The sequence below is a fragment of the Quercus suber genome, unplaced genomic scaffold (genome assembly GCF_002906115.3).
Source record: "Quercus suber isolate HL8 unplaced genomic scaffold, Cork oak 2.0 scaffold_574, whole genome shotgun sequence".
In the NCBI taxonomy this organism is placed as follows: domain Eukaryota; kingdom Viridiplantae; phylum Streptophyta; class Magnoliopsida; order Fagales; family Fagaceae; genus Quercus; species Quercus suber.
Window position 1 is genome coordinate 352,770 of NW_027070019.1, and position 13,538 is coordinate 366,307.

The window sequence follows — 13,538 nt, forward strand, 5'->3', positions numbered from 1 at the left end:
TGAAATATTCCAAGAAGAACATTATATTATAATAATGGTAGGACATGCTTGACATGATTCATCGAAATTCTGGATGGCCATCAACCACGCGTAAAGGTCATGAAAAATTGGACTCTACGATCTTAAATTCCTCTCTGCTTCCATGAGATTTCACCGTAGACCTCCCTCAACGACGTGAGTCTTGAGAGATCAGGGAGGGTACTATATAACCACAAATATTCATAGTCAACCAATAAAGTTCTATCCATCTTTCAAGTCAAATTTTTTTTTTTTTAATTTATTAATATGCACAAGAGTGCTTAGTAAGCACTCTCTTCCTTTGGTAGTTTCTAAGGCCTCATTTGGTACGAAAATTTAAACACATATTTTTAATTTTTAAATAATATTATACATATTTTTATATTTTTTTTTTATTTACACGTATTTTCAAAAAAAATAAAAACTATTTTATAAACACAAGTGTCAAACAGGCCCTAAGCAATTAAAGCTAGATGTTGCTCTTATTAGCTAATGAAATTTGGTATTATTAAAAAAGAAAAAAGAAAAACTAACAATGTTCTTACAATTCTTCTAAACTTTGTGATATGACAAAATGATGTCCCTTAATTTAGGACTTGTAAATTTTATTGATCTTCATGTACTCAAATTTTTTTTTAAAAAAAAAAAAAACTTTTTTTTTGGAGTCCAATGCATGAAGTTGAACTAATACATCTTGATATTTTTGACAAAAACGTATACAATTTAAATCTTATTTATCTTTTGTAACCATCGAATTAAATAAAAAAAAATAACATTGTTTTAATGTAGTATTAATAATAAGTACTACATTTAAATCAACACTCTTTAGGGCCCGTTTGGTTTGTGTTTTCAAACAACTATTTTTAGTTTTTAAATAGCATTTCACGTATTTTAATACATTTTTTTACCCACACGTATTTTCACAAATATTTTTAAACAACAATTTTCAGTTTTCAAACACATATACTAAACTGGCCTTTCTGGAAAAAAAAAAAAAAAAACACATTCTTATAGATCATTAATTTTTTTTTTAAAGTCTTATATAACTCATTATAATTGTTTAAGATAAATTTGGGGAAAATTATATTCTATCGTCCTAAATTATATCTCAAATTACACTTTGTATCATTTCTCAAAAAAAAAAAAAAAATGACACTTTGCATCATAATGTTAAGTTTGCTATTAACTTGGAGTGTTGACTGTTGAAATTCTAATTGGATTCTGTATGTTCACATCACATGTGTATTATTATTATTATTATTATTATTATGTGTGTATGTAAGTTTAATGCTTTTGCGTAAATGCGTATAGTAAAATAAAATTTTTAGAGACAATGCCAATAGAATCTTAATCTTCTATAATAATCTGATAATTAATTAATCTTACACGAGGACGGGGTTGGAGAATCCAATCAACAACTAATCATTTCTTAGTAGCAACTTCTTACTCCTACTTTTTTTTTGGGTTAAACAAAAGCCCTTTTTCTTGAAGGAAAAAAAAGAAGATGCTACTTGTGTTAAAATAACAAGATAGTGTGTGTATATATATATGTTTATTTCATTGTTTTCTATTTATTTTATTTATTAGATTTATTGTCACATAATAAATATTTATAATACAATTGGTCGTAGTAGGTTAAACATTAAAAAAAATATATAGGATAAAGTTTTGCTCCAAATTGTTACAAAGGTATTTCATCCAATCCATTATGTGATGATTTATAAAATTATGAATGTGTAGTATTCATTTAATCAAGTTACATAACTCATTTGAAAAATGACGCGACTATCTATTAAAAAAAAAATGCTAAATCTATAAATTATTTTGCAATTTTTTTTTTTTACAAACTACTAATATGATAAATAATTATTAGTAAATAAAAAATAATGTTAGTTGTGGACCTAGATGTGAACTAGTAAGAGTTGACCATAGCAATAGTTTGTAAAAATATTGTAAAATAGTGTGTGGATGTATATTATTCATATAAAAATAGTGATATGACTAAAGTTACACATAGTCTTTTCAATCACAATGTACTTGGATGGGGATGATAGCTCTACACTAAGAAAATTGTTATGTTCACAACATTTTCATAATATATCCGAAGTATTGGCTCAATGAATGAAGTAACTAGGCAACTGCCTAAGGCCCCTAAATTTTTATGAATATAGACATCTTTGTACCAATGATAGTATTAATTAAGTTCCAAATATTCACCAATAAATAAAAAATAATTTTTTTCAAAGAAAGACTAGAAAAAGAAAAATATTTTCATTGGATGTAATAATGATTGTTCGTTTTTCTCAGTTTTAGAGTATAGAACTCATTAATCTTTTATACCCAAATGTCGAAAGAACTAAATAATCTCATACTAGTAAATAAATTTATATTCAAATTTTATTTACAGCTATTAAATATATAATAATTTTATTATTAATATTCAAAATATAAGAATATGCTTAGTTATCATAGGGCCCATAATGCCTTGAGTGGCCCTGCAAATCCCAAATGATAGGTGCTTATTGGTTGATATTAATAAGCAAAAGAGTAATTTAAGTGGCAAGTTACAGTCATGTATAAAAAACTTTTGTATATATTTTGATAAAAAAGTAATTTAAGTGGTGAGTTACAGCCGTATATTGAAAAACTTTTGCATATATTTTTGATAGGAAGCCTATACAACTAGAAGAAAAGCTAGGAAAATTAGGGACATAAATCTCAATCCCCAACTGCCTTCCCTATTCCTAATCACCATAACAACCCACTCGCACCACTCCCCCTCAAAGCAATCACAAAAAAAAAAAAAAAAAAAAGTCATTGTTGCAATTAAACCCCAAAACCAAGGGCATTTAAAAAAAAAAAAAAAAAAAAACTCCCCCGAAAACACCCAAATTATCCCACCAAAGAATTTCATATTCCCCCAAAACTCAAAAAAAGAAAAAAGAAAAAGAAAATTGTTTTCAAAACCCCAAATACACACGGAAACAACACTGAACAAAAAAGACTCTCCATTCTCTCTATCTCTCTCTCTCTCTCTCTGCTTACTTCTACTATTTCAAAAATCACCAAAACCCTAACCCTAGTTTCTCTCTCTCTCTCTCTCTCTCACTGCAAAGCCACACATCATTAGGGTTTTTGATTCTCCACCCCATACACACGCATATATTAGTACATATATATATATAATTATATAAAGCAAACAATAATAAATTTTCGAATATTTTGTTGTTTATTTTAATTTTTTTGTGGGGGTTTTTGAAATGGTCACTGGTATTGGTGGAGGTGGGTCACGAGTGATCGAGGGAGGCGGTGGGACTCAGAAACTGTCAGCAGGGGTGAGGAAGACGATCCAATCCATCAAAGAAATCGTGGGTAATCACTCTGAATTGGATATCTATGCGGCTTTGAAAGAAGCCAACATGGATCCTAATGAAACCACCCAGAAATTGCTCATCCAAGGTTTGCTTTCTTTTTCAATTTTTTTTTTCTTTTTGGGATTGTTTTGGTTAGTGGGTTTTTGTTTGTTTTACTGATTCTGGGCTTGGAGGGTTGTGGTTTTTATGTGTTAATTTTTGTTCACATTGCTCTGTTTTTAGTTGGTTTTTAGGTTTCTGGGTTTGTTTTGGTTAATGGGTTTTTGTTGTTTTACTTGTTCTAGGATTGAAAGTTGTGGTATAATTATTATATGTTAATTATGGTTCACATTGCTTTGTTTTTATTTGCTTCTTAGGTTTCTGGGTTTGCTTTGGTTAATGGGTTTTTGTTGTTTTACTTATTCTAGGATTGAAAGTTGTGGTTTAATTAGTATGCGTTAATTATGGTTCACATTGCTTTGTTTTTATTTGCTTCTTAGGTCTCTGGGTTTGCTTTGGTTAATGGGTTTTTGTTGTTTTACTTATTCTAGGATTGAAAGTTGTGGTTTAATTATTATGTGTTAATTATGGTTCACATTGCTCTGTTTTTATCTGTTTTCCAATTTTTTCATTGGGTCCAGGTAAAGACAAGGTCTTGATTAGATTTTTGGGTTTGCTTTGGTTAAAAGGGTTTTTCTTGGTTCACATTGGTTTTGACGTAGGAAGCATGGACACTTCATTTAGGGTGCCGTACCCCCTGTCGTATTTGTGTCCTAGTCATGTTGTGCCCGTGTAATAATTGTGTCATACTGGCTGTTTCATGTTATACTTTTTCAGAAATTACTATTGTCACTGCATGTGTCCATACCCGTACAGCATGTTCGTGTCTGTGCTTTCTAGGTTTTGACTGTGTTTCTTTTGGTTTTTTGGTTGTGTTTCTTGTGCAATTTGGGTATTGGGATTTTGTTGTTTCTTAGTTTTGGGCTTGGGAGTTGGTTAATGTTGTGTGTTTTGGGGGGAGGGGGGTTGTTTAGGGTTTACTTGTGTTAGATTTTGGGTCTCATCTATGTTAGGTTTTTAGTTTGTATTTTTTGTTGTTTTTGCTGAGGTTTTGTTCATGGGAACTACTAAACTAAGGTCAATTTGCTATGTTTTTAACTTGTCTATAGACTATTGTGTTTGTTTTCTTTGGCTTAGTGTTCTTTGTTGTGTGCTTGATGTTATGCGCTGACATTGGTTTTTATCAGTTGCATTTTGTACACTCAGCTTTGCCTTACACACAACACAATTCAGAGTTTGTCGGGAAGCACTCTTTTGTGCACTCTTCTCATTTTGTTGAGATAATGTGATATCATTGTTAATGACTGATGAAAATTTGAGGTTCAGGAATAAATTTTTGCTAAAGATTGTGTGTCATGTAGAACTTAGCTGCCACTTTAAGCATGTGAGCCTGCATTGTGTCTGACCAATGGGCATTATTAGTTATGCACTCATACTGACTTAGGGGATTCGTTATTAGATTTTGGAATTAAATACTACACAATAATTAAGTTATTTTAAAACTAAAAGCTTGACACAAGTACTTTAATTCGTGCACAATTCCGTAAATGATTGCTCATTTTGGTTGCTTAAAACTTGTAGAATGGGATCAATAATACTTTGGACATGTTTTCCGTTATTTGATAACCAAGCAACAGAAACCTTAACTGTACCTAGCCTGATCCTATGTCATGTGGTATGCCCTGCTTGGGAACGTGGCATAATGGGGGTTAAGCTAATCTACACGCTATATAGAATACTTGTTTGGACAATCTTTTTGCCTAAAAAACAAATGTTTGGAACAAAAGTTATAGAATACTTCCTGAATTACCATTTTTTTTTTATTTTTTATTTTTATGAATTTTCATTTGTTATGATTTGCACTTCTAATTGTAATTTAATGAATTTTTCTTGTATTGTTACTTGTTTTTACTCAGATCCATTTCATGAGGTGAAGAGAAAAAGAGACAAGAGAAAGGAGGTATGACCTTGTGTGTTCTTTGTTTTTTAATGAACTATTCTTAATTCAGTCATTGTTTCTTGAATCATTCTCTATATTTTCTTTTTTTGGGTAAGTCATTCTCTATATGTTCTTTGACATGGAGGTTTATTAAAACATCATTTATGGATGAATTTAATATTTGCTTGTGGGAAGTAGGAATGTATTGAGTTTTATGCAATTTCTTAGGTCTTTGAACAGAGGAGCATAGTTCTTAGGGAAACAATTTATGGTTGGTTGTGCTGCTAATAATGTGGCCTTCTGTGCAATGCACTCAGTTACCCTAAGCAATGACATATTATTGCACCTTTAATCTTTTGAAAGATGTTGAGCTATCTACTTATTGTTGCCCTTTGAATTTTAACCGTACTTGCACCTATTTGTTGGGTTTAGAGCCAGAATAACCCATAAATTATCTGTTGTTATCAGTTCCATATCTTTTGTATTCCATGATGGAGTTTAATGACAACACCACACAAATGATGAAAATATATTTATGCTTGTAATTTTCACGAGCTTGGAAAAGTGATTCTCTAGTTAAATATTTTAAATTAACTTAACTTTATTTTCATCATATATTACCCATCCATGACTTGTTCTGAATTTATTTTTTTTATTTTTGGGTATCAAGTTAACGGAAAGTGATGTTTGTGTCTAAAAAGAGGCAGAAAGCACGTGCACTTTATCTATAGCTTATGTTGATATATGTGAACATAATAAGACTACGCATAGGTTATCCTTGAGGCACTTTCTTGGTGCTTGTACTTATGAAAGTGGTTATTTGATTTATGAATGCAATGTGCAACTAAATTCTAGATCTCTTTGAACATTTGGCCAGTAAAGAATTGTTTAACCTCTGAAAATTTGCCCCCCTTATGTTCTGTCTTCCCCTGAAATGAAAAACTTTGGTAGGGGTAACAGTTTTTAAGACACCTATTTGTAATCAGCTTTGTCTAGAGGCTTAAGATATCTATTTGTTCTGTTTCTAGAGTCTACACTTAAGTTTTTCTTTTTATATTAAATGTACTTCCTTCTTAGTTAAAAATGTTAATTGTTTAAGAGGAATCTTGTGCTATGTAACATCCTGTCAACAATGATATGTGCTTATGCTTAGAATATGGGGTACAAGGCTCCTGTGGATCCACGAAGACATTCTGAGAGTGTTGATGAAGGGATGAATGGTCAAGCAATGAAATTTCATACATTTTCTGATCGTAATGTCCGGAGAGGAGGCTATACACGGAAATCTGTACCTGGTAATTTTAGTGTCAATAGTTATTTATTAATATATTGTGTGTACTTTTGTTTTGTCTTGGTAAATAACTTGATTATTAATCCTTTAGACAAGGTACTGTGATTTTCAATTTTAGTGTTTTCTGAATATGCTTCTTATCCCTTCTTTTTATTTTTCTTTTTAAGGCTTAAAAATTACTCAGGAATATGAATATTTAATAGATGGCAATAAACTCTGTCTGTCTAACTCTTACTTTTAAAATCTAAATCGGAGCATTTGTTTTTAGTCGGTCAATTTGTAAAATACATTGCCTGGCCAAGTTTCTGATCTTACATTTTGTGTTTTTCCTATCCAAAGTACATATACTCAAATATTTAATGACTGTAAGATTGATTTATTTTGAACTGTATAATAGTTAACAAACAAAAGGTTTATGGTATAAATGCTTTACAGCACATCATGATTGAAGTCCTAAGGATCAAAGTGGTAAGTATCAATTAGTTGTACTGCGAGCTTTAATGAATTCCTTTGAACTGAGTCCTGTTCTTTCATCGTTACACTGATTCCTGCTATAATTCTGGCATTACTGGATGTATTTAAACTTTTCCGGGCAGTGTTCTTTTATGCAATCCATGAAGCTTTATTTTTTCTTCAAATTCACATATGTACATGAGAAATTCACATTTGCCCATAAATTATTTATACAAGTAGATAGTAGGCTTTATCTTTGTTGTGCTATAGACTGATTAATATTAGTTTCATACTGTTTTCAGGCATTAAGTTCCGTGTTGTGAGAGACAACAGAGTTAATCGAAATGTGGATAGAGAAGTGAAGCCCGCTTTGCCGCAATGTACTACGTCCACTAATGAGCAAGTGATCTCAAATGTTTCTGAAAAGGGGTATGATTCTATATTGTTTGTATGTTAGCTGTATATAGTCTTTTTTCTTTATCCGTGCCTCAATGTGATCGTAATATTATTGTGACCAATGAATCTATTGTCACATCTCTAGCATCTGTAAAAATAGTTTACCAATATATATTCCTTAATTTTGAATATAAAGAAAACATAGAACTTTTTGTGGTGGCCTTCTTTAAAAATGTTATATTTAATAAAAATTAATAGAATAGCAAAAGTAGTTCATGGGTTTTAAGCTTTTAGCTGAAGAATAGAAGCCTGAGAAGAATGATGGACAAAGAATTTTGAATTTTTTTCTAGTCCATGCAGTATGCTCTATTTCTCCAGTCCAGCATAATATGTCTGCTGTATGATTGGTAATTTGTGAAGTATAGAGTCTGTTTAACTTAAAATGTGAGCTTATTTTCATCATCAGTTTATGGACAACTTTTAAAGCTTCACTTTTTCTAGGTATAACTGTACTTTTACAATGAAAATAAGCTCTTCCAAATGTACTCTCAGATGGCAGAAATAAGAAATGAGATACAATGAAATGAAGTAAGTACAATGAATGAATCTTAGGATTAACAGAGTTTTAAGTGATGTACCCTCTGAAAGACATCACCTGGAAAACATGTTAGTGCCTGAAAAAGCTAGGACACAAATTTTTTAATTGAGAAGAATAGAGTAGACAAAATCAAGGGACTTAGTTGGTGTTTTTGCATTTTTGTTTTTCCTGATAGTAGTATATGCTCATTGATAACTTAGACAAAACTGGGACCAATATGAAACTGATTCCTATTGATGATAGGTCCTCTGTGGAATAAATAGATTTTGAGAACAATGAATTCAACTAATTCTGTGAATGAGTGAGATTTTTTCCTGACTAAGCATTTATTCTGTACTGCATAATCATGTCATTCATGTATCTCTCTTGTACTCTCTGCAGTTCATCAGGAACCTCAAGCAGCCAGAAGTCTTCTGGTGGACGGAGTTCATCTCGGACTTTGAATGGACCAACTGAGTCATACCCTAGACATGCTCAAGATGCCAATTCAAGTGACACTTATGGGAAAGGAGTATTAGGTGAAAAGCGGGCTTCAACTCCAAATGCAAGGGCTTCAATTCCAAATGCTAGGGCTTCAACTCCAAATGCAAGGGCTTCAACTCCAAATGCAACTTCACGGCTGCATGCAGTGAAGCCAAACAACTCCCAACCAAGTCCTGCAACTCTAGCATCAAGCATTTCTGCTGTTGGGGTGTATTCCTCTTCCACAGACCCGGTTCACGTGCCATCTCCAGATTCCAGATCATCAGGCCCTGTTGGAGCTATTAAACGTGAAGTTGGTGTTGTCGGAGTTCGTCGACAGTCTTCTGAAAACTCTGTCAAACAGTCATCTGTACCAAGTAGTTCTTTCTCAAATTCAATTTTGGGAAAGGATGGTTCCTCTGCTGAATCATTCCGACCTCTCAATGCCATTTCCAGAACTGACCAACTCAGTCAAGCTACTACAACTGATTCTGTTATGCCCAGCATGCCAGTCAACCGCCCCTTATTAAATAATCAGTATAGTAGCAGGCCACATCAACTTGTGGGTCATCAAAAAGGTACATTTGTCAAACATGAGCTATATTATTAATTGAATGTCCCTTGAAAGTGATCATTGAGCTCTAGCTCAAATGGCCTCCATCTATAAGAATAGGGTTGACAGTAGTTAAGGGTTCTAGACCTACTAGGTGTATGCATAACTTGCTATTTATAAAAAAAAAAAAAAAAGAAGAAATATTTCTTCAAAATGAAGTTGTCTACCCTCACTAGATTTTGATTGCTTGAAATTTGTTAGTGCAAGTTCAGGAATAAACTTATGTAATCCTGTATTATTCTAAGTTTCAGACATAGGAATTATGAGTTTTTGATGCCATGCTAAAGTTCTAATTTCTTTCTGGTCATGGTTGAATATATCCACTTTTGGCAAGATAGCATTAACATGTGAATAGATGCACTTGTGTATTTATCCCAATTTTTTTTTATTAATTTTTTTGAAAAGCTTGATTTAATTCAAGTTGACTGAGTGAAAAGAGAGTGGAAGGCTTAAAACAATATAGTTAAAAAGTAACGAAGAAGGAATTCTCTAGGCTACCTTTGGTATATATATCAAAGGTGTTTTTTTTAAAAAAAAAACTGGATCATTTTTTTTTTTTTTTTTTCCTTTGGTGTACACTGTACATGAGGTTGTCTTGTTTTTTCAATAAAATTTGATTATATATATAAAAAAAGCAATGAAGAAGGATATGCCAACGAGGAAGGTTACAGAGATTATGATTTCAGATAAGTTAGAAAGCAAACACAGATTATTGTGGTCTACCCCGATTAGTTGATTTTACGTTTTTATCAAATGTTTTGATGCATTAAAGTAGCCTCTTATCTTCTCTTAGTTATGCATACCTTTATTGCTCCAATTTGCTCAAAAGTAATTGGAGAAATTACTTTTACTTTGTTGGTAATAGTTGCCATTTTACTTGGAAAGGAATGATGTCAACCATTAAAGATTGTGCAATTGTTTCTTATTTGTGAAGGTTGATCTATTTTCATCAGTAGATCCTTTGATTCGTGAAATGATCATGAATTTTAATGCAGTCTCTCAGCATAAGTGGAAACCTAAATCAAGCCAAAAGTCAGCTGTTAGCAACCCTGGAGTGATTGGAACACCTACAAAATCTGTTTCACCTCCTGCTGAGAAATCCAAGGATTTGGAATCTGAAGCAGCTAAGCTGCAAGATAAGCTTTCACGAGTAAACATCTATGAAAATCAGAATGTGATCATAGCACAGCATATTCGAGTCCCTGAAACTGATAGATGTCAGCTGACCTTTGGCAGCATTGGGACAGAGTTTGATTCTTCAGTGAATCTTGCTTCTGGACTACAAGCAGTGGGAACTACAGAAGAATTAAACGGTGAAGCTGCTGCAAGGTTGGTATTATTTTCTAAATACTGTAAATTATTTACCTATGAGCTAGTGTAATACTTTGGAAATCTATTCTTGAGGATAGCTTTGTATATACATCCTGTGTATATAAAGTTTATTTTCTTTTTCAATAATGTTTTTACTTATTAAAAAAAATTGGACATCTGAAATGATCATTTCTATAAATACTTTTTTTTTTCTTTTTGAAATTTATCTGAGCAATTTGGATATTCAGTGATTTCCTTAAATATAATATATAACTTGGGCAAGTATTAATATGTTAATTTGTGATGGCAGTTTATTGGTGTCAGCTCCAGAGTCTTCCGGTGAGGATGTTTCCGGTGGCAAGACGGCAGAGTTACTTGATGACCAAGTTAGAAATTCTGGATCTGATTCTCCAGCATCTGGTGTGGCTGTTGAGCATCAATTGTCTGATAAAAAAGAATCCACAAGCCCTCAGAATTTGGAGAATTATGCAGATATTGGTTTGGTTCGAGAGAACAGTCCATCCTATGCCCCTTCAGAATCACAGCAGCATCAAGATCCTCCTGAACTACCAGGTTTTTCGGTGAGTTCATTTTTCTGATTTCCACCTCATGTAAATTTTACTTGCTATATCAATGTGTATACAAAAATTATTGATTTTATTGCATGCATGTTATTTCACTTTTTACTATGATCCAATATGACGTGTTGGTTTTCATGCAGGCATATGATCCTCAAACTGGTTATGATTTGACCCCCTATTTTAGACCCTCCACAATGGATGAAACTGTACGGGGTCAGGGTCTTCCATCTCCTCAGGAGGTAAATTTGAATGCTTATCATTGTTTGATGGAAAATATTTTGCTTCTCATATTGCTACACACTTGTATGAACAAAACCTGTTTTGATTTAATATTTATTTTTATGGATGCACTACAGCAGCTTAGGTACGTCTCATTTTGTAGGGAGTGTGTTGATATACAAAGAAGGATATTTTTCAGAACATTATAATTGTTTGCCAACTGATCTTTAGTAGTGATCAATAAACAACTTTCTAAGTTACTCAAATCTGGATTATTTTTTGAAAGTTTGGTCTTTTGTTTAAAAAAAAAAATGTAAAGGTCTTTTGACTTGGTACATCTCTTAATATTTTGATGCTACCCGTTTAATTGTTTTTTTTTTCTCTTACAACTTCAGGCTTTAAGCTCACATACTGCAAACAGCATCCCTGCATCAACAATTGCTATGGTACAACAGCAGCAACAGCCACCTGTAGCACAGATGTACCCACAATTTCATGTTTCCCATTTTGCGAATCTTATGCCATACCATCGTCAGTTTCCTCCTCCAGTCTATGTTTCGCCAATGGCCATGCCTGGCTACTCTAGTAACCCAGCCTATCCTCACCCATCAAATGGTAGCAGTTACTTGCTGATGCCTGGAGGTAGTTCCCATTTAAATGCAAACAGCCTGAAGTACGGAATTCAACAGTTTAAGCCTGTTCCTGCTGGCAGTCCCACAGGGTTTGGAAATTTTACTAATCCAACGGGATATGCTATCAATGCTCCTGGTGTAGTTGGTGGTGCAACTGGGCTTGATGATTCATCTCGAATCAAATACAAAGATGGAAATCTTTATGTGCCAAATCCACAGGTAAAAATACATATCTTATTTTTTTTTATTTGATGCATTAAACAATTGCATTTAGGGGCTTACTTCAAATAAGTTTTGTATGGAGGCCCTAGTTATAATCTTGCATGTCCTGTTATATCTTAGCAATCCTATTTCTAGCATTGTTGTCCAATACCTTAGTTCATAAAGGAAACAAGTTGGTGATGGTGTTCAGTCCCTATTACCTCTTCTTTTAGCGTTTTGTTGTGTTGTGTATAATGTAGTTAGTGCCTGCCATTTGGATGTGAATCTCTGTAAAAAACTTTCACTGGATAGTAATCTATGTATTTGAATTTGGTTAAGCTCTGCAATGCATGCATAAGTTTGCATTAGAGACATGTCTACTTTGATTGTACCTTGCTTGTGCTTGGGTTTCTTCTCTCTTAACCTTTGATGTTTTTAATCAAATAAATTTTAGTTTTCCTAAGTTCGGGAGCAACTAGAATGCATTGATTTTGGGAATTTCATTTTTGTGAGGATTAGAACTAAGCCGGTAATTTGAATATTTGAAACTGCAGGCCGAGCCATCCGAAATTTGGATTCAGAACCCTAGAGAGCTTCCAGGCATGCAATCCACTCCATACTACAACATGCCGGGGCAATCGCCTCATGGTGCTTATATGCCATCCCACACGGGTCATGCTTCCTTTAATGCAGCTGCTGCACAATCTTCTCATATGCAATTTCCGGGTATGTACCATCCTCCTCCACAGCCTGGTACACTTGGTAATCCACACCACTTGGGCCCTCCTATGGGTGGTAATGTTGGTGTTGGTGTGGCTGCAGCTGCTCCGGGGGCGCAGGTTGGTGCTTATCAGCAGCCCCAACTGGGTCATCTCAATTGGACAACAAACTTCTGAAAGAAAATGTGAATTTAACCCCTTCGCATGTAAGCGATTGAAGTAGCTATAGAAAATTTTCGATTTTCTTTGTGAAATGAATAACCAATTTCTTTTTTATCAAATGCATCGGGTGGTGTTCGGCTTTCAATTTGCTTTCTTTGCATTAAGTTTTGGCATCTAGTTCAATCACAAAAAACTCGAGTTAACCCATCACAAGTATGGTCTGCATCAGATAAGTTTCACCTTTGATAGTTTCATATTTGCTTATTTTTGTAACAATTTCATGATGTGGCTTACACGCACCCAAGTACTTGGTTGACAAGGCAAAACATTTAGGGTCTATATGGATATCGTTTATTTTACTGAAAACTGAAAATTGAAAATATTGTAGCAAAATAATTTTAAAATGTGGGTTCCAGTACGGACATGACATGACCAGACAAATTGCATCGAAAATAATTTTTTGAAGTATTACTTCATGACGTTGAGCTATCACTGATGGTGAATGGTTGGGTGTTGAGCCAAAAGGTTAC

At 33.3% G+C, this 13,538-nt stretch overlaps 1 protein-coding gene and 1 non-coding gene across 2 annotated transcripts; both read left to right on the forward strand.

Moving 5' to 3' along the window:
- The first annotated feature begins 2,978 nt into the window (after nucleotides 1-2,978).
- Nucleotides 2,979-13,153, forward strand: LOC111998875 (GBF-interacting protein 1-like). The gene is made up of 10 exons (XM_024030994.2): nucleotides 2,979-3,477; nucleotides 5,348-5,391; nucleotides 6,524-6,665; nucleotides 7,417-7,543; nucleotides 8,490-9,148; nucleotides 10,179-10,512; nucleotides 10,805-11,075; nucleotides 11,216-11,314; nucleotides 11,690-12,145; nucleotides 12,682-13,153. The coding sequence occupies exons 1-10, from the start codon at nucleotides 3,279-3,281 to the stop codon at nucleotides 13,021-13,023; spliced, it is 2,673 nt and encodes an 890-aa protein (XP_023886762.1). The 5' UTR covers nucleotides 2,979-3,278; the 3' UTR covers nucleotides 13,024-13,153.
- Nucleotides 5,785-5,888, forward strand: LOC111998929 (small nucleolar RNA snoR97). The gene has a single exon (XR_002881521.1). It is a non-coding gene; the product is annotated as a small nucleolar RNA snoR97 (small nucleolar RNA).
- Nucleotides 13,154-13,538: the final 385 nt, after the last annotated feature.

Coding starts and splice junctions, on each gene's coding strand:
- LOC111998875 (XM_024030994.2), top strand. CDS start 3,279: ATGGTCACTGGTATTGGTGGAGGTGGGTCACGAGTGATCGAGGGAGGC. Junction 3,478..5,347: donor CCAGAAATTGCTCATCCAAG/GTTTGCTTTCTT, acceptor GTTTTTACTCAG/ATCCATTTCATGAGGTGAAG. Junction 10,513..10,804: donor AACGGTGAAGCTGCTGCAAG/GTTGGTATTATT, acceptor TTGTGATGGCAG/TTTATTGGTGTCAGCTCCAG.